The following is a 25,343-nucleotide window of genomic DNA, read 5'->3' as shown; positions in this document are numbered from 1 at the left end:
TCATAACACCACTCCCAGTGTCCAACTCACGCTATTTCGTATTTTAACAAAATATGTATTGATTTAATAGACACAGGGGCTCCCCCTCCGTCCTACCCCCTTGCCCCCCTCCCCCCCCTCGATGGGTGCGGGGGATCGAGCTCCCCCCCCCGCCCCCCCCCCACGTGATGATACCAAAAGGCTTTCTTTTTGAAAGTGGTGTCAAAAAACTTTTCTCGGCCGAAAGCGATGTGGCGCGTTTATTTCAATGCCGATTGCACTCTTAATGCCCCATTTTACTCCCGTAACTCGAGGCTCTGCCTCCAATTAAAGGAGACTCGTTAGAGCGCGGCGGTGGGTCTACCGTGTGTGTGGATGAATCATGTTTATTTGATTGACTCGTGCGATGTTGCGGAGTTTTTTTTTTTTTTGGGGCTTGATTCATCCGCACGAGACTGGAAGCCCGTTTGAGATGTCTTTTTAATGACAGCTCATTATTGGAATGTACATGTTGTTTGCGATGAAATGTATTTAGCTATTTTAATGATGTGGAAAGTGAAAATATAATTTAATAAAAAAAAATTACTAGGTTTTAACCATCTTGCGTTTCCCATCCGCGGTTTGCCGGACGGCGGCCAGCGATGCGGAGACGGGATGGGAGAGGCGGGAGAAGGGCCCGCATCGCCCGCGTAGCCCACACATTCCCTTTGGGAGCGTGCGGTGGTCCCGGTTGTACGATGGGTGGCAGCGGGGGGGGGGGGGGGGGGCGAAAGTCTTATGGAGGGGAGGTTAAAAAAAATCGATCGTGCGAGAACGCCAGCACGTTTCATTGTTCCGGGCTCCTCCGCCGGCAAATGGGTTAATACTAATGAGGGCTTAACGATCAAGCTCTCACAATACCGCATAGGCAGATGTGTTAAATTATGCTGCATTGATTAGAGTTGAGAGAGGGAGGGAGGGAGGGTGGGTGGGAAAGTAAAAAAAAATAAGCGCCCGCTTCCCGTTTGCTGTCCACCCGTCACCACCGCCTTGCACGCTAAAGTGGAAGGAGGGGAGGGGGTGGCGGGGGTGGCGGGGGGGAGGTGGTGGGAATCCGCATTTTCTTTTGGGGTCGTCTGCAAGCCACAAATTATTTTGTCAGAGACTTTGGGGGTGGGGGCGGGGGGGGGGGGGGTGTTGAGAGAGAAAAAAAATCCACACCGAGCGCAACGTCGGCAATGACACTAATTGCGTCTGATTATTTGCAGGCACCTTGCGGGGGCCGCTGTGTTTAATTTAGCAGAACAATCGTCTTACCCCCGCACAGCGTTCGACGGAGCGTTTCGCAGGCGGCGAACGGGGATTGAGGGAGGTGGGCGGGGGGGAAAACAAAAATATTCAGAGACCATTTCGCCACCCATAGTTGCTCCTTGATGTATGAGTCAAAGTGTTGCGACATTTTTCATAGTTACAAATTCATTGAAAGGAACCTTTCTTTTAATTGCGTTTTTATGGTGTCAGCAGCACTGGCTGCCTTCTGCTGGCGCGGTTTAATGTGTTTTTGTAATTACGCCGCTCAGCCTAGCATGGGTCTGCGAGTTGCTCTGCTCTGCTTGTGTCTGAGTGCTCAACTTTGATTTGGGGTGTTCGTCGGAGAAGGGTGGTGGGTGGGTGGGTGGGGGGTTAACCGGCATCACCCAGCTTAGCAGCGGATCGCGCTCACCCTTAAATATTTAATCGGACGGCAACGGGTAGCGCTGGGCGCTTTTTCGCCGGCGTCATTTAACGTTAATTGACCTTGATGAGGGGTGTCTGGCTATGTACGGCGATGATGACGCTGGGGTGAGGTGGGGGGGAGCAATACAAGTACTGTACTGGTGGTGATTTTTGTGTTTTTGTCTTTTTAAATACCTGGCCGGAGCCTGTTGAGACGACCAGGTTTCTTTTCTGCAAAAGGAGAATCTGAGAAAATGGCAAAGAAGACAAACACATGTGCAGGAGATCGCGGTACAAATGTTAATTGTGCAACGTAGCAAAACGTGGGACTCGTGCGAAATTAATAGAAGCTAACGCACCACGTAAACGCAAACTATCACGTGGAAACGAAAGTCGAAGAGAAAAATAATATGTGATGCGTGAGTTTGCAATTCCTCAATTTATATAAAATTAGGACTGCTTTCACACTTCACAAGCAAAGCATTTTCACAAATACACCCGTCAGGATGGGAGCATTTCCAATTATTTCCAGTGAGATTTTTAGGCCATCCCACAAACACGCAACCTCCAAATGTTCATGTTGATAGGTTGCAATGTTGAGCACGTCGATTTGATAATCTACAGCAACAAATGTCTCCATCAAAACCAGGATCCGAGTTCATTTTATTATTTAAATCACATATACATCCCCCCCGCCGCCGCATAATAAAGAGTAGTAAAAATCTGAAATGTCACTTCTCAGCTCGCCCAGTTTTGGGACCAGCCTGGATTTCATCTGCTAATTCCCGCAAGAGCCAATTACATTGGGTGGCAGCCCAGCCATTAAAACATGCAAATGCATTAATTTATTGGGGCTCTCATTTCCAGCCTCATCCTTTGAACTCAATGTGAGGATTTACCCCCCCCCCCCAACACCATTTTGGGCAAAGCCAGCATTATGATTTTTTCCTATGTCCCAGAAAATGTCGTTATATACTTTTTTTCCCAAAAGTATTTTATTGAACAAACATATTTCTAATAGAGCGGAGCAGTATGGGAGATATTTGAAAACGTACGTATACATATCGTTCCTGCTCGCCGTTTCTGCGTCTCTCATTTTTACACTCCGCTGCTTAATAGCGCAAAGCAAAACTGCATGCTCCTCGGAACTCGCGCCCGGGCCTCGCTCATCGGCGGCTGATACAATACCGCCGTGATTGATGATAATTGCGTCACTGCGGTGTGGGCAACAGATAAGTGCTGTCACAATTAATAAATTCAGCCGCGCTCTTAAGGGCGGCCGCGTTGCAGGAGAACCCGGGGCGCGCGCGCGCTCGCCCGTTCACGTGCGCGCGTGGGCCTCCTCCTGTCTTTGTGTGCGAGCGACGCACCTGAAATTTTAATGGGGCGCCATCCCCTGTTATTTTGCCCGGCCCCCGAGCTCGCGACGACGGCGCCCGGGCGACAGTGCAGACACATCTGAAACTGTGACGACGCCTTTCATTTAAAATCCTACGAGTTCCATTATCGTACGGGAATTGTATTATAATGGATAGACGGTACCAGACTCGTCGGCACGAGTTCAATCTACATTTTGTCTGACGGACATATCTGTCAATGGCACAGCGACGAGTAATGCTGCGGCACGCACATCCTACACCCCTTACAAGATAAAATAAAGAAGAGGGTTTTTTGCGAATCTCTCTAACGAATGTTCCCTGCAAGGGCACCTTGGTTTTAGACATTGCAGTTTGGGGGGGATAAATTTAGTCAATATATTTGCAATAACAACAACAGCAGCAGCAGCAGCAAAGCCCCTTGTTTTTCTAGGAAATACACGTGAGTCTCGAGACTCGTTCCTATCTTAGTCTTTCAGCTTGTGCGAGGATGTTGGAGAAAAAAAACCCATGAATACCATCCGACTACAATTACAAAAAAATCCCTGCAGGCTGCGTGGAAATCTGCATGCAGCCACCGCCACATTCTGACCTCATACCGAATGTTTTGTGAGGTTTATTTCCTAGGATTATGTTGGCACAAGTGAAACCCATTGGGCAATGAGTGTTCATTTTTTAATAGGGGACCTGATTGCACCAAACAAAGACAAAACACAAAGATCCCCCGTGTAGCCTCAACCGACTAGGGCAAGTGCTGTTAGTGAGCGCCTATGAAGGTTGGCACGGCACACGACGGGGTGGGTGGCCAGCACCACGCCGGACCGCCTTTGTCTCACCAGTGGCGATGTTTACACACCGCACCAAGTACTTATTTGAGGCTGAGTCCACCTAGGGGTGGCCCAGGACCGGTTCAGATATTTGTCGCTGGTGCTGGCCGTGAGCCGGAATCGAAGTCGTGTGGCCGGATTCGTAAGCACGCTAACCACTTTCACGAATTCTCCCTGCACCATACACGTGCTGCGGTGGGCATCTCGTACGCAACTACCTCTGCCCAACCCCTGCCTTGCAATGGGCCGGATTTGCAGGTGCGGTAGCGCCCACGACCCAGCGATCATTCGACAACGGGAGCCCTGTGTATGTGTGTATGTGTGTGTGTGTGTTTTCTTTCTCTCACGCCCGGGCTTCATTATCGGCGGCCCGCCGAGAGAGACGGAGAGAGAATCTGGCGGCAGCAAGGGCCGTCCCACGGCCGCGGAACGGGTTAACGAGCCCGGCTAAGCACACGGGCTCGCACAAATTATGTCGGAGGATAAGCAGATATATGAAAAAGCGCTCCTTTCATTATTTATTCAGCCCAGTCTGTCGAGGCCTCCCCGGCTTCATTAAATATGCATTAATTCATGCTCGCCTCTCCCGCGCGCGCTCACCTTGTGCCGAGAGCCCCGCATTATGTGAATGTCACAGTATTAATGTAGCCGGGTGTTATGCCTTTGCATTTTTTCGCTGGTGGATTGCTGAAAATTACACGGCGCCCGAGAAGGGGCGAGCGGGCGTCTGCGTGAGAGCGAGCGCGCGCGAGCGCTCACGTTAATAAAAGAAAAAAAAAGTTTTTAAGGAGAGATTTGAGGAAAGGGGGAAAAGAAATGAAAAACGTGTTTACCCGACTGCACTTTTATGTTCGTGTGTCAACCCGCGTGCGGTTTGTCGTAGCGCAACAATTGTGCGGGAAGAAGTGGTGGTGGTGGTGAGGGCGATCCGCTCGTGGCGCTAAAATCTCCACGATCAATGCCGGGATGTGGATAGTGTCGGACAAGCGATATCTGAACCTGTCACAGGGCATCCCCGAGGTCAACTCGGACTCAAATGAGAGCCTGGTACAGTGTGTGAACATCTGCACTGAGAAGACGGACATGGTGCTGGCCACTCCAGTCCCTCTCTAACAGCACTTTCCCTAACAACTTGTGTGTCTGTATGAAGGGAATCCAGGCCTGTGCTGTATGTGCAAAAAAAAACATTGTTGGAACAAGTGCTGTTAGTGAGCACCTATGAAGGCTGGAGCAGCACAAGAGAGGGTGATGTGGCCAGGACCACGTGGTGATGTTTATACATCGCACCAGGTACTCATTTGAGGCCGAGTCGACCTAGGGGAGGCCCAGATATTCGTCACTCGTGTTGGCCGTGAGCAGGAATAGAACTCTGGCGGCTGGGTTCGTAGCGCAGCGCGCTATCCGCTACACCACCGCACCGTTAGTGTGTACATGCTTACACACTAACACGGCACTTGATGAATGTGCAATATATTATACGTGCGTCAATGCGTGTCAATGTTCAGGATCATACATTCGAAATACTCTGTGTGTCTTTAATGTATGTGTGTGTGTACGGCCGTGCTCACCTGCATGCATATACATGCAACGCCTCAGGTTGTAGCATTACGCGTTTGACACGTCAACGTTGCATTCACCTGTGCGCACATGGTGCGGTATGAATGCGTGCAGCGCTGTGGACGTGCATCGGCGTGTATTTAAAATGTATGCGGAGTGCTCCGCAGACCTGTGTTTTGCGCGGGCGTGTAATGCTTTGCAAACACCTGCCAGGCATGCTCTGGATCGTCGCAAGTGTACCGTAGTGGTCACGCTGAAAGGAGGGAGGGGGGATGGTGACCGGTGGTCGAGCATAGCGTCCACCGAGGAGATGGAGCGATGAAGTCGGCCCGTGTGCCGGAGCTGTGTGTCACGTTGCATTACGGGACCGCGATAGATGGTGACCTGCCTGGGGAGGGCCCTCATCCAGCAGTGGTTAGAGCACGGCAACTCCGATCAGCGCGGTTAGCTACGTACAGTGCGAAAGAAGTTCAACATTTTCTGGCGTCACGGCCGAGCCGACCTAATCCATCGCGTGGCCTGATGCTCAGTGGGTGTCTATTACAAAGGATTTAGCCCCCCCCCCCTCTTGCGCAGCACATGCGCTTGTGGGATAGCACATTTCAGAATTGTATCCTGACCGTATAAACGAGCCTCGGCGTGGCGCCCATGCAGTCCGATCGCGACCACATTTCCTTAAGCTGTGGAACGTCGACTCATTGGCCGCGCCATCGGGTACATTTTAAGCGTTCCCAACACACCGTGGCGAAGAGCGTAAACACGAGCACGGTGAGAGAGTCCCTTTACTGCGTCCGCATGGGTCGACTGTGCATTGGTCTCCTGTCACGACTTACCGTCGGTCCTGTAAGAGGGCAGCTCTTCAGTTACTCGCCTTTTGCCCGTCCAAGGACGGGTGTGTTGCAGTAAATCTGAAACTTGCAAGCGAAAAGCAGACTGCGACGTGATATTCGTTGCATCAATGCGTGTGCAATTTGTAAGGCCGCGGTGACACAGACCTATTTAATTTTAAGGTTATAATCCCTTGTTTATTATGACGTCCTTTTTACTTTGATGTCTCAGTAGCGTCACGGAGATCGCATGACGTGAGGGTTCTGCCTTTGTAGTGAAGGTTGTGAGTTGACGCCGAGGAGGGGGGAGGAGGCGCCTTGCCCCCCATGTGGAGTTACGTCACCCAGTCATGATTATTAATGAGGGGGGGCTGGCCGACGTGGAGTGACGTCACGCGTGGGACACACAGACATTCTTGGCTCATAGTAGTAAATTGGGAAAATTGGCCATTAGGGTGGCAGTGCAGCTATCAGTTATGTGTGTGTGTCTTTGCGTGTGTCTGCGCATATCTGCGTGCATATTTAAAACGCTCCTGGACTCAACCTTAAATGAGCACCTGCTGCGGTGTCTAAACAGTATTGGGGAAACAAAGGCGGCCGGGCGTGGCGCTGGCCACATCAGCACCCCCTCGTGCGCTGTGTCGGCCTTCATAGGTGCTCGCTAACAGCACTTGCCCCAAGAATCTGTTAAAGGCTAAACCGGGGATATTTGTCATTTTATATATTCATGCTTGCGCGTATGTATGTATATATATGCGAGTATGTGTGCGTGCGTATTTGTGCACGGGTAAGCGCACACGTATGCCTGTGCGTGTTCGCGCGCGTTTGCAGAACAAAGATGGTCGTAAAGAGCATTCGGAGGGGTTTTTTTTTTTTTGCCGTCCAGAAAATGAACCGCGTTTAGCATATATTATGCTTATTTTGAAAAATTGCCCAAGACAAGGTGGCCGTGGGGTTGAAGCCCTTGTCTGAGTACTGAACCAGAACCCTCGAGACTCCTGGGTTCAAGTCCCCGGGTCATCGCCGGGGCTAAACGAATTATCATTCGTAGCGTGTTTCATGCTCTTGGCCTAGTCACTGGCGATTGTACAAAAGGCCCCATCACGAAGACAATCGGCGCTTGTTCTTAATGCAGTCAAACCGGGCTTGGGGGAGCAGGACACATTAATTGATATCAAGAACAAAGAGTGCAGTGGAGCGCCCACCTTTGTGCTTGCAGGGGGAATGTGAAGTCATACGCTGTGCTGTTGCTACGTTGCCGGCGATGGGACTGTGTGACGGGGTCCTGTGTGTGTGTGTGTCGGGTATAATAGGCGCTCGCTAACAGCACTTTTTCCTACAGTTTGTTAAGGCTGTACGGGGGATCTCTGTCCGGTGTAATGGGGAGTGTTTGCTTAGCGGTTAACGGCTATGACCCGAGTTCGGTTTCCGCTCACGGCCACCAACACCAGTGACGATTATCTGAACCGGTCCTGGGCCTCCCCTAGGTTTACTCGGCCTCAAATGTACCTTTTGCCATGTGTGAACATCGCCAATGGGGAAACAAATGGGGTCGGGCGTGGTGCTGGCCACCCCCCCGCTGTGTGCCGTGCCGGCCTTCATAGGTGCTCGCTCACAGCACTTGCCCATGAAGTCAGCCTGGGCTCGACGGGGGATCATTGTCTTTATTTGTGTCGTGTATAATACATTGCCCGCTGATGCATGGCCAAGCGGTCTTGAAACTAACAGCAGCTGCCTTGACGTAATTGCACATGCTAATATAAGTTTGCAGAGACCCGGTCTGAATGAGTTCGTCAGTTTTTTGCGTGTTTTTCTGTTTTTCCCCGCTGCGTGATGATCACGACGGTGATAAGTCGGGGCGGCCAGGATCGAACAATTAAACTCGATGCTCGCTCTGGCGATTGCCTGCGCAGAAGCATGCGAATGTGAATCGATTGTTTATGATCCCCGCTGCTTAACATTGTACATCCACGGCACGTGGTGTGTGGCACAACAACATCCATACATGTACCGTACTTAACTACTCCCACGTCTGTGCTCACCCTCCCTTCTTCAACCTCACGTGACCTGCACGGGCTGGGGAGGCCCTCATCAAGCAGTGGATTGACCTGGGGCTGTACATGGGAAAAGTTTGTACAAAATGTGACCACGATGGATTGTGTTGTGTCGTGTCGCTGTGGTTGTTTTAAGGAGGTCAGCTCGTACGAATTCTGCACGCTCCAAAATTAGAAAAAAGTCAATCAACGAGTCTTGGGTCTCGCCCCGAACCGTGACGACGAGTCCATTGAATCTGTCTGTGCATCACTCTCATTATTTATAGTTAACGTGAGCGAAAGATCGCATCGCCCGTTTTGTTTTGTTTACGAGACACCCGCCGCGAGGTTTGCCGATCGGCGGAGGAGGCACAGCAAGCGGGTTGCCGATGTACGGCGAGTTGGTTGCCCGCGGCCGACACCACCGTCGGTCTTGGGGGATCGTTTGACCATACGTCACCACGCTGGTCAATGCGGGTTTTTGAAGGCTTCATATTCTTAGGTTTTTTTCGGTAAAGTCACGTGACTTTACCGAAAAAACCTAAGAATATGAATCCTTGCAGCCCCGTGGTCAGGGTTTGAACTCGGCGATCCGTAGTGCACGAACGCTTCGCTTCGTATTGCCCAACGTGCCCTTGTTTACCGCGTTAGCTGGATGCGTGCGTGCGCGCGTGTGTGCGTTCACACTAATTAAATGTGATTAATAAGAAATAAACAGACGTAAAATGGGATTTCCCTGTAGGTTTTGCTTCTGTCATATCAGATATTCATTGGGCTCTATTTAAAGATTCGTATTTCTACTGTCGCGAGAGAACGCGCAGGTATGAGAACTTCATCCTTGGCAAATGCAGTTACCCTTCGTTTGTCATGGGTGCTGTATAAACACACTTGTGTGTGCGTGTGTGAGCTTCGTAGCCTCGTGAGAATGCTTGAAATGTTACGAACCCTTGAGCATTATTTTTAACAGGAACGTAAAAGCGTCGGTGCTTAAATCGTTTCATCGTTAGCAATATTACCCCGCAGCTAAATATCAGGGAAGGCTAAACTTGACGAAATGCAACAAAGTGTGTGTGTGCATGTGTATGGCATAGAACGGTTGGGAACAATGTAATATACTCTTAGTTTTTTCGGTAAAGTGACGTAGGTAAAAAATGAAATTAAAATTAATAAAATTAAAATAATTATTTTTATTATTTTCTTTTTATTAAAAAATGAAATTAAAATTAATAAAATTAAAATAATTATTTTTATTATTTTATTTTTATTAATTTAAATTCCAATTTTTACGTGACTTTATCGAAAAAACTAAGAGTATGAATCCTTGCAGTCACGAAAGCTTCAAATCTAGAAACAATGTAATATATTTGACGCGTAAATGAATGTCACTTTGACTCATGGCGGTCTCGTAAGCGTTACGTTGAGGAGGAATATGCTGGATGTATTTCTACATGAGTTTTCGCGCGCACGCGCACACGCGTAGACTAAACGCGCGTACACATCGGCGCTCACACACGGTCTTGCCACATCTGTAGACGCCGTCGATAGGTAAATTTGCGTTTGCGCGGCATATGTTCGTTCCAGCCCGTGTTAAAAATTATTAACCGCCATCTGCCCTAAGCGAGCGAGACCTAAAAATAAAACGTGGGCGTCGGCGGGAGGGAGGTAAATAAAAAAGCTGCAATCGAATTTTTTTTTTAATGAAATTTCCTGAGCCCTCTGTGCGATATTTAAACCTTGTCAACGCGCCGCGCGTGATTGTCACGAACCCAGAAGCCGTATTGGTAACTTCTCTCCACGGGTAATTGCCATCAGTCGCCCCGCCCGCCCGCCCAGCCCCCCCCCCCCCCCTCGTTCGCAGGAGCGTGTGGCTTAAGAAGATTGAAAACCGTAATTATGGGCGCAAATGGAGTCTCCCCCGTACGTTGATGCTTCTTAACGCGAACAGCGGAGCAGATGCAGCAGGAATGTGCGTCGATATCCGATTAGAGACGAGCGGCGGCTGGGAGGGGTGACGGAGAGTGGCCCGGCTGGCCGGAGCGTCTCCGTTCTCCGCTGCTCTCCGTGTGTGGGCTTTTCTCTTTTCCTTTCTACTAAATCGTAGGTGTCCTTTACAAGCGTCAGTTTTAGCTCGAGGAGTTTGTGGCCCAAGCTTGATTTGAAGCTTTCGTGACTGCAGGAATCCATATTCTTTGCTTCTTTCGGTAAAGTCACGTAGGTATTAAATAAAATAGATCACGACGTTTCGGGCCTGATGACGGACGCTTGTGTTGCACCCGAAACGTAGTGATCTATTTTATTTTACACCTACGTGACTTTACCGAAAGAACCAAAGAATATGAGTTTGTGGCCGTTTCTTCATATTATTTTCAGGTGACATCTATGATCGTGAAGAGTAGGGGGGGCAAAGAAAAATGCGCGCAGGTCACACAGCAACACCTTTGTGTGTGGCACGGGAGGTGGGTGTGATGTCGCTCGCTTGCGACGTGTGTCTGAAACGACGCTGGGTCACCGTTCGCCAACCCCCATGAACCGTCGCGGCAAAATATCCCCAACCAAACCCCTGTGGTTGACGCAGTGTGGGGAGGTCGTCATCCAGCATTCGATGTTTTCACCAAGTTTTTTTGTTTTTTTTACCAGTGTATGCGTGGAAAAGCCGTACATATGGGTTGGAAACTAACATTTTCACACGTATGCTTCGGCAACCCGCTTTTTGTACTGCCATCTACTGCCCACCTTATAGCCTCGTGGGTTTAAAATGATAATTTGTTTTTTACCCTTTTATCTGGCAACAAAACTGACACCCAAAGAAGGTGTCAGTTTTGTTGCCAGATAAAAGGGTAAAAAACTAATTATCATATTTTGCTACTGGCAAAGGAGGTTCCAATGGTGTGGGTTTAAAATCTCACGCGCAATCTCTGCTTGATCCAGCAACCCCTCTTCCAACGCGCCGGATTTCGGGTGTGCCCACCGCACCTGGGTGTCGACGCTGACTTGTCGTATAAACTCGTACAGCGGATCACACATTGAGGCGACGGTTGAAGCAATACCCAATCGTTACGACAGAAAGAGGTCAGCCAGCAGAGGAGAATATTCATTCGGCTCTGCTGTGCCCTCGGAGTCCAGAACTCCTTTCCTCCCAGCCATCTGTGCTGTTGACTCCCTGTGTCCCCCCCCTTTACCTCACCTTCAAGTCCACGGCTCAAGAGCTCCTCTTTACCCCTTTGCCTTTGCCTGACCGCCTCTGCCGACAAAATAAATGCCTCCGATCAGCACGGTTGGCTGCGTACGGTGCGGAGGCAGTTCAAGGTACACGCGTGCATACAAATAGGCCCGCCGTTTCTGCGCGGCGTCTTTGAGTTGTCACATTCAGACGCCACGTAGGGCCAACTCCTTTTGTGTAATTGCCTTGTGTACGTTGCCGCGTAAGCCAGAGACAGAATTATGCATGCGCTGCGGTGATTTAAAAAGAAACAGGCTGCGAAACTTGGTGGCGGTTGGTGAACGGACGTGCACCTCGTGGGGGCCGCTCGTTCGTCTCCTCTGTAAAAGAGAGACCCTTGGGGAGGCGGGGGGCGGTGGGTTGGGGGTAAATAACAAAACCAAAGGTGCAGGGAACAACCTGCAATCAGCTGCACGCACGGTACGAGCGAGAACAATACTGCGGACGTAAAACCACAGCAGGCCAGCGTATAATGAGATTTTTTAAAATTTAACATTTCAAAAAAGTTTTGTACGAACACTTGCTGCTGCTGCTGTTTCCGAGCGCTTGTGTCCCCTAGGTTTGGGAGGACAACGTGCAGAGAGCGCGCTTGGTCTCCTTAATTGATAGAAAGCGCAATCAATTATTTAATTATCCCACCGCAGCAGCAGCAGCCGTGCGGTGCATAAAACTTCGCAAGAAATGAGAGCGGAACGCAAGAAGTCCATGGGAAGAGACCCTTTACGGGTCCGGTGACGTGTCGCCCTGCTCATCCCAGAGCTCGCCGCTCCCCCTTCCTACTAAACTTTCTTCCTCTCGGGAAAATATGCATTTCACCGAATAGTTAGTTTCACGATACATATGAAAAGTGTAACACACAACACACACACAAAAAGATAAATATTCCGCACGTCGTCTTTTATCATCTTGTTTCAAACCCCCCCCCCCCCCCGCCTACCCCCCCCCCCCGCTGCTGACGTGAATGTCTTGCGGCGGTGCGTTTGCGAGTTTTATCCAAGTAGTGAGGGTCTCTAACTCATTGCGTTCAGTTTCCATTTATTTTGCAGCACCTTGTGAGCTCAGGAGCTCTTAAGTCGGGTTTAGTCAATAAAAACCGCACACCGTTTCCGTGTCAGACTTAACACGTCAGAGAAAAATAAACGAATAATAAAAATGAATGAAAAAAGTTAAGAAAGTATATAATTTCAAATATAAAATGTATTTTTCGATTTTAAGCTTTCGTGACTGCAGGGATTCATCTTCTTGGTTCTTTCGGTAAAGTCACGTTTTATTCTAGATTTGAAGCTTTCGTGACTGCATGGATTCATACTCTTAGGTTTTTTCGGTAAAGTCACGTAGGTAAAAATAATAATAAAAATAATAAAAAATGTAATAATAAATCATGACGTACAAGTCTCCGTCATCAGGTGTATCACTTGATACAGTAAATTTAGCTGTGACGGTCCCACCTGATGACGGAGACTTGTGTTGCCTCCGAAACGTCGTGATTAATTATTTTATTTATATTATTACTTCTATTATTATTTATTTTTACCTACGTGAATCTACCGAAAAAAACCTAAGGTCACGTTTTATGTTTATTCTTTTATTATTTCCCTTCTACGTGACTATACAATGTGTCTTTTAAGAGTCTTAGCCAATTAAGGACGTGGCCATAACGTTTCTAGCTGGGGCTGGGTTGCTGGAATCTTGTCTGGTGTTGCCGGCCCGATGGGAGGGGGGAGGTGTAGCTGGAGCTTGTGTTCCGAGGTTTTCTCCGCAATGGACAGGCCTGTCGCAAATATTCAAGTGCAGAGAGACCCTTCCCCCGGCGATACTTTTAGTTGATTTCAAATCGGGGCGACCTCTGAGAAAGCCCTTTAAGGAAATTACTGAGTTGTCCCTGAGTTGCAATCATTTTTAGGAATTGTTCTAGCTCGTCTAGAAAAGAAAAAGAAAAGAAAAACCGCACGCTCCGAGACCTCAATAGCAATCGGCTCCATTAACGCAGGCAGCATTAACGGCCTTGCCGTGGCGCGCGGGGGGATGCGTTTAACTATCATCTGGGGCGTGCAGCGTGCACGTTTGTATTTGAATGGGGTGGAGTAAATTGGTAAACGCGGGGTAGCGTGGTGGTGGTCGGTGGGTCATGAAGACTGGAGTTTCGGAAAACCCTGACCTACATATATACATACAGACGCATTGTGTACGAGAGACCTAGTTAGAAGACAGCAATTTTACAGAACAGACAATTTCGGTGAGCTGGCTTTCTTCCCGAGCTGTGGGCCTGAAGTTTTCAAAAGGAGCCAGATAATTATTTATGAAGGCTTGATGAAACGGGCGAGACCGTTATCCGCGCTGGCAGGCCTCGTTAAAACGCCGGGCGGAATTGAAAACCCCCAAGATTTTAATATCGTGGTTTGATGTCCTTGGCACGAGACGCGTTCTCGTGCGAACACAATTAGCGGCTGGCCCGTCATTTCCAGCGAGCGGGCCAGGCGTCGGCGCGAGTAATACGCCCGCCCGTCCGTCCGTACGTGTGCGCGCGCACGCACGCACGTACGCACGCGCGCACATTAACCTCATCCTCCTCATCCTCCGCTGCCACTGCCAGTACGGAGCTGCTTCTCTCGACCCAGGGCACAGGCGTCTAAATTAAACTCGCAGCCACGAGTATGAAACAATTCGCCGCGATCGTCATTAACGCCGCCTTTTGAACGTTAATAATGTACGGTACTCTCTGTCGGTCTGCTGCCCGATGAAGGATTCTCTGCACCGTGTCGGCCGTTGCTGGGTTAGTGGAGCGGATCGGATCAGATGTCGCTCGCTCGCCAGCCACTGATGTTAGCCGTGTCCTGGAATGGAAATCGGGTTGCCGGTTTCGTAGTGCAGCGCGCTAACAATTGCACCACTGCTCTGCCTCCTCCCTGCCTACACTGCCTTACAACAAACACGTATATATGAGTCCAGCATTGTGAGTAATGGCTCTTCATCAGAGTACGGAGAGAGAGAGAGTGCCCAGAGAGATTCATAGCTGGAGATCACACTTTACACTGTCATGTTCTAAGACCTTTGAAGGAAGTCCACATGAACAGTTTTGAATTGATATATGAACAGTTTGATATATGAAAACATACAACGTATTGAAATATGAGCGTAGAAGCTGACACATCTGTGGGTGTAAGCACCCGTGTACGTGGATACTCGGCACAGGATAGGGTACGCGACATGCCAGCTCAGAACAGAACATTGCAGAATATCTCTGCAGAGCATATCACGGGAGGAGGAGGTTGTGATGGGTGGGATACATGTGCAGGGTGGTGGAGGGCAGGTTACTGAGACGGGCATTGGCACACCACCCAAGGGTGAGTGAACAACGTGAAGAGCCAAACCCAGATTGTGGTGGTGGTTGGTGGTGGTGGTGACGATGATGAGGCTGTACGATCGGTCCTTGAAGACAGGTCTCGCTCATTGTAAAAATGGGAAGACCTGGATCTTGGAGGGTCGGGTGTCGATTGTTTCAAGAGTTGTAGGATTTGCCAAAAGGAATCGATGGCAGTGAGTGCTGGCATCAACAACATTTGCCGTGTTCACCTCCTGACCTTGGTTTTAATCGAAATCAGCTGTCGGCAAATGAAAATAACAAGAACAACCATTTTTTCAACATTCAGTTAAACATTACAGTATTTCAAGAACCACAATGCACTGTGGTGAATACGAGACGGTGGTCCCTAATAAATGACATCACGAAGCAGCAGGTTGCCAAGCCCTGCCCATGGTTAACTAGACTACCATGGTGAACTGGACGTCTATGGTGAACTGGACTTCCACAGTGAACTGAATTGCTACGGTGAACTGGACTTCCATGGTGAACTGGACTACCATGGTGAAATGAATTTCCATGGTGAACTGGACTAACATGCTGAACTGAATTTCCATGGTGAACTGGACTCCCACGGTGAACTGGATTCCCATAGTTAATGTTTCAAGAGCCCGCAATGCACGTGAATACGAGACGGTGGTGGTCCTTAATAAACGACGAAGCAGCAGTCCTCAACGAGCCGCACGCAGGCTCCGGAGCCGCGTTGCTGCCGACCCCGGATCTAAACCATCGCGGTGATGCGGCATTGAGACTTTATTGCGGCGTGCGACGTCCTTGCGTGGGCACGGGGCGAGGGTAGGTTCCCGTGTAAGTTAGTGCAGCAAGTAGGTTGCTGACCTACCCGTGTGCAATTTAAAGTGTTGTCTCCTTGTACATTGGGTTAATTTTTTTGTCAATAATCACGTGGTCAAATCAAGGCTGAGCTGGGTGAGTAGAGGACTGATATTAATTGTGTGTGTGTGTGTGCGCACACAATCCGCAGTTGGTGCGTGAACCATCGGACAAAGATGGCCACTGCATCGCGTGCTTTCAGATGCACTTCTCTGGCCATCTGGAACGTTCTTCCTTTTGATATTAAGGAGCCTACCAGAGATATGCACTTTTTTTTTGAACTGCTTTTTGTGTTTCAGTTTGTTCGTCCTTCCCCCACACCTTCGATTAGCACGGTTGGCTACGAACGGTGCAAAAGTAGTTCAACATACATACAACTTATCAACTCGGTCATATCATCAACCTTAAAACGGGCATTCGATGAAAGATGTAAGTAGGTTTGTTGAACTACGTAGTCAACTGTGCTAATTGGAGGTGCTGTGGAAGGACAACAAACTAAACAAAGGAATTATTTTTCGATTTAAAGCTTTCGTGACTGCAGGGATTCATCTTCTTGGTTCTTTCAATAAAGTCACGTAGAAGGGAAATAATAAAATAATAAAAATAAAACAATGAAATTTTATTCTCACGACGGCTGTCTTTCCGACAGCCCTCTTCTTCACCTGAGGACGGCTTCTTGCATTGTGGCCGAAACGTCGTGAGAATTTTATTTTATTATGTTTAATTGTTATTATTTTATTATTTCCCTTCTACGTGACTTTACCGAAAGAACCAAGAAGAAAAAGGAATTATAAAGAAATGTTTAAGTGGAGTGAATCATTCCTGCCAAATATGCAGCTGATGATATTATGAACTCCCAGAAAGTTGTGTTGCTGATGAGTTGTCTAAAGAAAAATGCTCGTACTTCTTTATGTAGAGGGATAGATTTAGGAAGGAGGCCTGCTGTCTGCGTATTTGGTATGCTTGCAGTTAATTAGTGAAACACGCATGCTCAATACTCGCATGATTTGCCGGGATATCCTCTGTTAGTGGTGCTTTCTCCTGCCGATATATCGTGACGAGTATTTCTGTACGTTTACATGCATGTACCACCGCGTGCTTGTGTGCAACGGCGTTCATTAGTGTCCGTTTCCCAATCAATCGCTTCTTGGGCTGTGTGGCGAACACCCCGCAGCAGCAGCAGCAACAGCAGATGATGTCATCCTTTCTGCTCCTCTCCTCCGCTGTTGGTGGAGCAGGGCCCTGCGGCTGTGTAGTGCGAGCCCTTAATTAATTATCGAAGGATCATTACGTTAATGTGTCCCTTAGCCTGCCCCGTTGTAACCGTGGGGTCGGTGACACCGACGCCCGATACGCGCGCGCGCAACGCTCCGGGTCGCGGCGCACCGTATCGAACCACGCGCGTCCGCAACCAGCCCCCTATCGATCCTCGTCGACGCACAATGCGCACGCCCCATTTGCTACTTCCCGTACTTCACCATGCCGTTCGGCACGGCTTGTTTGCGCGCGTGTCCGTACGACGTACGTTGAACTTTCTTTCGCTCGCGCCGCGCGGAGCCGACCGTGCTCATTGGTGGTGGTGCGGCGGAAGGACGACGACAAAACCCAACGCAAAAAAGCGGTTCAATAGAAATTAGTTGGAAGGTATGCGGTTGCACAGGAAGAAGGACGGTGGAGTTTGCACCGCGAGTCAACTGCTGCCGGCAGCGGCGACCTGCACCCGGTGCTTTGTGCCCGGTGGTCTCCGATCCAAACGCCGTCCCGGTGCTCCGTCTCTGCTTTGGCTTCCGAGGTCTCCGCCGTAAGGATCGGGCGCGTTCCGGGAGCTTCGTGGTCGTGCGCATCCCTCGTCGCTAATCGCGCGCGCGTAAGCAGAACACGCTCGCGTAAAGCGCATCACTCTGAGCTGTGCTTAAATGTTTCCACTGGCAGTACTGTGCACGTCCACGCTTGGGGTTTTTGTTTGCCCGCTGCGACGTTGTGAAATGTGAACTTGGCCACCGTGGAACTCGTTCCCCCAGGTCTCCCGCCTGCCCACGCTGTCACGAAACTTGAGAAGAGCCCGGATAAGCAAATCCACACAATTTAATTAGTGCGAATTGACGCGCTCGCGGAAACGCACAGACGCGCCCACCCCTCCTGCAGATTATGTGACTTCCGTGTGGCCACACCCACTTTGAATCTCTCCCCGTCTCCCCGCCGCCCCCTCTGAAAACAGACGCTGCTCCTCCGTCCTTTCGTCTCTCTTCTCTCTCTGTTCCCTCTCCTACTATCATCATCTTCACCACCATCTCATTATCCCCGACATCTCTGCCCGGCAGTTCCTTCTTCCCCTCCTCCTGTTCCTTCCCGGCGCTCCTTTGTTCTTCCTGTAGCTCGTCTTGAACCCCACCCTCAATGTCTAAAACGAAACTAAACAATGTTTCTTTTACCAGCTAAGGCCCACTGAGCTATAGAGCTCTTCTTCAGAAGCGACCTGACCACAAATGATCGCTCAATGGAGTGGCTTATCACGTGGAAATAGATTGGAAACTGATTACTTTATAACAGCTTTTTGTGTTTAGTTTGTTGTCCTTCCCCCGCACCTCCGATTAGCACGGTTGACTGTGTACAGTGCGAAAGATGTTCTGCATACATGCATGTTTCTAAATTTGGAGGGGAAAATCGGAGGACCGGGAGAAAAATCAACATGACCACAGGGAGAACACGCAAACTCCAAACATACAGACATCCAGAAATTCGGGATGGAACCCACAACCTCCTGTGTGCCAGGCGAGGTAGTTAACATCTCACCACTGCGACGCCCCCACGGTACCTTGGAGACTTCCATCCCAGCAACCCTTTTTCCCCCCCCGCTCACCTTGCCCCTCTGCCCGCTGCCCTTTTGCACGACTCGCTCGACTGCCCTGCCCGGTGCCCCACGGGTGAACGGTTTACGCATTCTGAGGCACGCTGCGCTGAAAGCGCTGCGCACATTCAAGTGTTGAGCTGCTATTCTTGCCCCAAAATCGATACGGGTCGTGGCATTGGTATTGGCGAGTTGTCGTCGTAAGTTTCGCAGCGATCGGTATACAAGGGCGTTGTAGTTTTCGTGAGAATGTGGGAAATATTCGTGGACGGATGGAAGGGACGTGGTAATTCATGGGCATTTGAGACAACAATGGTAGAGGCGATGACTTTCCTTTGGGTAGAGAGAGGGGACGGCAGGCGTGGCTGTAACTTTCACGGGCCCCGCAGTCTGGATGTGTTCTTCCTCACCGCTGTAACTCCATGGCAGTGTCACATTAGATATGTGTGATATTAAATAATCCAAGTGGCCCGAAAGTCAAGACATACAGGGTTATTACATTTATTTTTACAAATCACTTAGGGTTATATTCTTTGGGTCTTACTTAGGGTTATGTCATTTATTATAACAAATGTTTCAATGTGACTTCCATTAACGTGAATGCATGCGTGAATTCTCTTTTGAAATTGAATTAGGACTTCCTTTTAAGATGACAGCTGTAATCTTTGAACATTCATCAATTATGTTTGTGTCTCAATTCATTCAGGGTTCTTGATCGAGTTTTGTAAATGTCATCTGAAAAGGAAGAAGAAAGAGAGATCAATACTGATAATAGATAATAAAATGTCGACTTAAAGAATAAACAATTTAAACGTTTTAATGCCGGTGTTAAAATAACCTCATGTGTCCTGACTTTAGAAAACATTTGTATTGTACATGCCTTTGCTTCTTTGTTATCAATGAACATAACAATACAATTTTCAGCCCTTTATCAATCCACCGCTGAACGAATGCCTGCCCATGCCGTGTTGATCATGGATAGTCATTTGACCATGCTTCACCACGCTGTTCAATCCGGGTTGGTTAAGGGGGCAGACAGTCAGCACCGGTTCAAATATCACTAGGGCCCACCGACCTTAGCGGTGGCCTGGAATCGAACTCTGCTCACCGGATTTTGTCGTGCAGTGCAATGACCACTGCAATGCTTACCACCACTCAGCACAGGTGCTCACCCTCACTCACCACCACTACTCACCACCACTCTTATCAGGTGCTCACCCTCACTCACCACCACTACTCACCACCACTCTATCAGGTGCTCACCCTCACTCACCACCACTACTCACCACCACTACTCATCACCACTCTATCAGGTGCTCACCCACACTCACCACCACTACTCACCACCACTCCATCAGGTGCTCACCCTCACTCACCACCACTACTCACCACCACTCAGCACAGGTGCTCACCCTCACTCACCACCACTACTCACCACCACTACTCACCACCACTCCATCAGGTGCTCACCCTCACTCACCACCACTACTCACCACCACTCTATCAGGTGCTCACCCTCACTCACCACCACCACTCACCACCACTCTATCAGGTGCTCACCCTCACTCACCACCACTACTCACCACCACTACTCACCACCACTACTCACCACCACTACTCACCACCACTACTCACCACCACCCAGCACAGGCGCTCACCCTCACTCACCACCACTACTCACCACCACTCTATCAGGTGCTCACCCTCACTCACCACCACTACTCACCACCACTCTATCAGGTGCTCACCCTCACTCACCACCACTACTCACCACCACTACTCACCACCACTCTATCAGGTGCTCACCCTCACTCACCACCACTACTCACCACCACTCTATCAGGTGCTCACCCTCACTCACCACCACTACTCACCACCACCCAGCGATGCATTGACCTTCACTCACAACCACTGTGGTGCTCACCCTCGCCACCAAATATAAAAATAATAATAAAGTTACTGCAACGGGGCCAATATAAGTAGAAATCGGTGCAATGCCGCACAGATGTTTTGTTTGCTCTTACTTAACGACGACGATGATAATGACGACGACGACGATGATGATGGTGATGACGGTGACTGCGTGAAATGAGACTGATGCAAGTGTGCGGTCGATGGCCGTCCTTGTTTTTCTCCCAAGAAAAAAGAAACACTCCAGAGAAGCGAAAGGTTGTACGCCGCCTTTTGTCGAGGAATGTTAAAAGCTTTTTAATGGAAGAACTGTGTTGTGACCTGGCAAATCTAAGCAGGGATTTTGTGTGCGTGTGTCTGCGCGTGTGTGCGTGCGTGTGTTTCCCCCCCCACCCCCCTCCAGCGATGGAAGGCGTACCCTTTGTGCTGCACGAACGATACGCGACAGACAGTAACAATGTGAGTAAATACATTTAATTCACAGCTCTTCTTTTTTCTTCTGCTAAGTTTACCCGCCACAAATTCATTTATGCAAGCAGCACTGCTGCCTTCTCGCAATTTAATACATTGCCCTTCCGTTTAATTGGTGCCACGCTTCGTACGTTTTCTTTTCGCGCGGCGGCTTTGATCATACGATGTTGCTTGTGCCGATCGTTGTCAAATAGACGTTCCCTTTGTTGGCACGGATGCCTCCGATGCCTGGCTTGGCATTTGACACCAGCGCCGAGCTCTCATCTTCGGTTCTTTCCTCCTCCAAAAGGGGTCTTTCATCACCTCCAGTCGAGTGCGCGTGAGTGTGTGTCTGTGTGCGTGTACATCTTGCGCGTATGTTTTTTTACGTGCCGCGTGTGCGTTACGCGTACCCTCGCGTATCCTGTTTACGCGGTGAGCGGTGGCGTGGCGGTTGACGGTGCTATGCCACGAACCCAGCGAGCCCGGTTCGATTCCTGCTCGTGACCAATATCGGTGGCATATATCTGAAGCAGTCCTGGGTCTCCCCTGGATCCTTGGTGCGGTTGTGCAAACATCCGAAATGCGGGGAGACAAAGGCAGCCGGGCGCGGTGCTGGCCACACCGCCCCCTGGTGTGTTGTCGGTCTTTATAGGTACTCGCTAACAGCACTTGCCCAAACAGCCTGGAGAGGTTGTATGGGGAATCTTTGTACATGATGTCCTTTTACGTATGTATTGATCGTACGTGAATCAATTCACTGGTTGTGAAATCTCAAGAGGGCCCAACGATGGCGTAGCGGTCAGCACGGTTCTCTGAAATCCGAGCGGCGTGGGTTAAATTCCTGCATAAATACAGAAACATTCAAATTATCAACATTCATAAAAAGTGCAATCCGAAAAAAACAAGTCGTCGAGAGTCACTTTCTACACGTGTGGTTTTTCGGCAGAACAACGCAACGAGCGTTGAGCACGCCCCGCCACAAACAGTTGTAAATGGCGAGACAAAATGCATCCGGAAACATTTGCCACCAAAATGAATACGGAGCAGCGTGGCGCCCACCACCGAACCCCGATTCACCGCTGCACCCAGCACGCAGCACGCAGCAGGCGGAGCGTCGCTTAACGTTGGCACGCCCGCGTCCTCTCTTTCGGCAGCGCCCTTCCCGTTCTTGTCCGTTGTCAAATTTCTTTACCGACGGGTCTCGTTCGTTCCCCGTGTCCCGAACGCACGGGGGAGGGGGGGGGGTGGGCCCCCCTTATCGTCGACGTTGCCGGCGTCTTTCGCTCCTCGCCGTCTCCGCGTGGACGCGGCGCAGCCCCGGCTAATTGCGACCGCCGCGTTGTGCGTACATTAATATTAATCCTCCGTGCCTTTAAACATTCATCCCGCGTCCATTATTGAACGGCGGCTTTCAGGTGAGCGTCCCTTCGGCCGCCGTGCGGCGTCGGGACCCTCTGCGGAAGTTCGGGGCGGATAAACGACGAGGACGGTTTCCTTGGAAGTGAGATGGGGGGCCCTCTGGCCGGACGCGGGGGGTGGGGGGGGGGAGAGATTGACATGTTAATAAATGAAATTATGAAAGGAATTTTCTCCGGACGCGTATTTATATTTTTTCCGAGGGGGGCCTACCTTCACGAAATGATTATGCATACGATTTTAAATAAGGCTTCACTCGGGCATGGCACGATTATATGCTTCGTATTGAAATGAATAATGCAGAGTCTTCCAAATAAATATGTAAATATCCATCGCTTTATCCCTCGGTGAAGGCTCCTCCGCTTTCCAGCGAGTGCACGGAGGAACCCTGTACGCGTTCTTGATCTGTAACGCGTTATGAATACTGTAGATCGCTTTGCAGTTTTTATACACGAGCTGCGTATATATACACGTGTGTCGTGTGGAAATGTGGCATTTATACTTGCGTGTGCAATGTATGTAGTAGGTAGCCATTACCGCGTCGTCAGGTTTGTGACCCCGGGGGTTGATTCCCGGTCCATGGCTAACGACGGTGGCGAGTGTCAATTTTGAGACGGTCCTCTGGACTCGCTGCATTCCCCAATCCGCACTGACCAGCGTGGTGAAGTATGTACGGCCCGCTCGTGATCACATACACTGACGAATACTTGAACCGATCCTGGCGCCTCCCCTAGGTCGACTCGGGCTTCAATGAGTACCTAGTGTGGTGTGTAAACATGAGCACTGGGGAGACAAAGGAGGCCGGGCGTGGTGCCTTGCCGGGTTTACGTCAGTGCTCGCTGACAGCTCTTGCCGCAAGCGTCTGTCAAAGGCTACACCGGGGATCTTTGTCTTTGTCTATATATTTACATGCGATGTCAGACGTTTCACTCCGCACACCAGAGTGAGACGTACCGAGCGACACACGGTGCATCCCGAGCGCGAGCTCCGCTGCGCGGTCGCGAATACCTCCGTGGCGAGTACGTGGGACGCCAATGTCGCGAGATGTGAACTACTTCGCCTGGCATACAGGAGGTCGTGCGTTCGATTCCGACCCTGATGTCTGTATATTTGGAGTTTCCATGTTCTCCCCGTGGTCGCGTGGATTTTTATCCGGATCCTTCGTTTTTTCCCTCCACATTTAGAATCGTGCCTTTAGAGTATTTGACCGCAATACATTTCTACACGATAAGCCACTTCGTTGAGCTATCATTTGTGGCCAGGTCGCTTCTGAACCAAGTAGCTATACAGCTCAGTGGGCCTTACCTGGTAGGGTAAAAACAACATGCAACGTGGATGTCGTACAGCGCGAAAGTTTGGACGCGTAAGGACAAGTTGCGTTGCACGACTGAAATCGCTGACTTTCATCAAGTCCCATTGACTGTGCGTGGGTTGGGTGGGGTGGGGTGGAGTGGGGGGGAGGGGGATTCCGTTGTTTAATTCGCCGGGGTCATTTAATATTCCATTACTTCCAAAACTAAATCCCGGCCGCGCGCGCGCTCGTGACGTCCGTTGTGGCGAGGGCCCTTTGCGGTTTTTCCCGACGCGAAGAAAAAACGTTCTGTAGGTGGTGAGCGCATTTGTTTTGTACAAAAGACAAAGACCCCCCCCCCCCCGCCGCCCCCGTATAGCCTTCACAGACCGCTGGGGCAAGTGCTGTTGTTACGCACACACAGGCGCGCGCTGCGTATGGCGCGAAAGAAGTTCAACATCACATACACGCAGCGAAAGGCACAAAGACTCGAATCGGATCAAATATCGATTTTCTCAAAAAAGCGAGCACCTTCTTCCGTGAACGGTGCGATGGAAACACTGCGCTGTTACGACTTGGAAAATTTAATTGACGCGGGTTTTTTGTTGTTGTTGGTGTTGTTGGTAAAGCATTAATTGTTTGGAGCGAAGGGCATTACATTTAGCATTTTGAATTAAGTTTAAATGTTTATTAATTTTAGCGACAGTGAAGCAATTTATATGATGATGATAATAATAATACAGCTATATAAAGTTTGTAATTTCAAACCACTGTGTGTATGATGGTTTTTCCGTACCACCGTGTCAGTTATGGGGGTGGTGGGTGGGGGAGTGTTTGACCATGCTTCACCACGCTGTGATCTTTAAGGTTTGGCAACTGGTAGAGCCGATACGGATATCAACTCACCCATTGATAATAGTTTTTTTACCCTTCTATCTTACAAGGAGTCATGTTTGCATAGACCACAATACCTGCAGCCATAATGCAAACAAAAAACATAACTCTGATAATATATGCACTGGTCCAACCCATGTGAGACTAGGCTCTAAGGAAAGCTGTCTCGGGTGTGGACCAATCAACTTCAAGGACAATGCACATTATCAGAGTTATGTTTTTTGTTTGCATTATGGCTGCAGGTATTGTGGTCTATGCAAACATGACTCCTTGTAAAAAAAAAAAGGTGTCAGTTTTGTTGCCAGATAGAAGGGTAAAAAAACAATTATCATATTTTTTACTGGCAAATGAGGTTCCAATGGTGTAAATGCTCACCCATTGATGTTCACCGTGACTGGGAATCCAACTCTCAAATAGGTTCTTAGTGCAAGTAGCTGCACAATCACCACCACTCCCTCACACCTCTATTTTACTCACGTTCAAATGTCTTCTTTCAGCTTCGTTATACAGTGTTCCGGCAGGAATAACATTTTCATGTCGTACTCTTTGGTTCTTTCGGTAAAGTCACGTAGGTATAAAATAAAATAAAATATTTTATTTGATCAAATAATTTTATTTTATACATTTTATTTTATGTTATAAAAATATATATTTTATTTTATCAAAATATTTTATTTGATAAAATTTATTATATTTTATAAAAAAGAATATTTTATTTAATAAAAAAATTTAATATTGTATTTTAAAAATAAAATATTTTATTTTATATTCTACCTACGTGATTTTACCAAAAGAACCAAAGAGTATTTATTTTAAAAGAAAAT

At 49.1% G+C, this 25,343-nt stretch overlaps 2 protein-coding genes across 7 annotated transcripts in view; both read left to right on the top strand.

The window, feature by feature from the left end:
• Nucleotides 1–25,343, top strand: part of LOC133341875 (pre-B-cell leukemia transcription factor 1-like) — an 801,687-nt gene that overhangs the window by 418,906 nt on the left and 357,438 nt on the right. The window lies entirely within an intron of this gene.
• MVB12B (multivesicular body subunit 12B) overlaps nt 1–25,343 on the top strand; it is a 116,980-nt gene that overhangs the window by 77,944 nt on the left and 13,693 nt on the right. For all 6 annotated transcript variants that reach the window (XM_061550681.1, XM_061550679.1, XM_061550683.1 and 3 more), the window contains one exon: nt 20,869–20,924. In XM_061550681.1, the coding sequence (XP_061406665.1) occupies nt 20,869–20,924 (56 nt within the window). The remainder of the gene's footprint in view (nt 1–20,868; nt 20,925–25,343) is intronic.

This window comes from Lethenteron reissneri, chromosome 12, assembly GCF_015708825.2.
Source record: "Lethenteron reissneri isolate LAM-NWPU_2019-01 chromosome 12, ASM1570882v1, whole genome shotgun sequence".
NCBI classification, from domain to species: domain Eukaryota; kingdom Metazoa; phylum Chordata; class Hyperoartia; order Petromyzontiformes; family Petromyzontidae; genus Lethenteron; species Lethenteron reissneri.
Note: the sequence above shows the minus strand (reverse complement) of the source record. Positions and strands in the feature narration are given on the sequence as shown.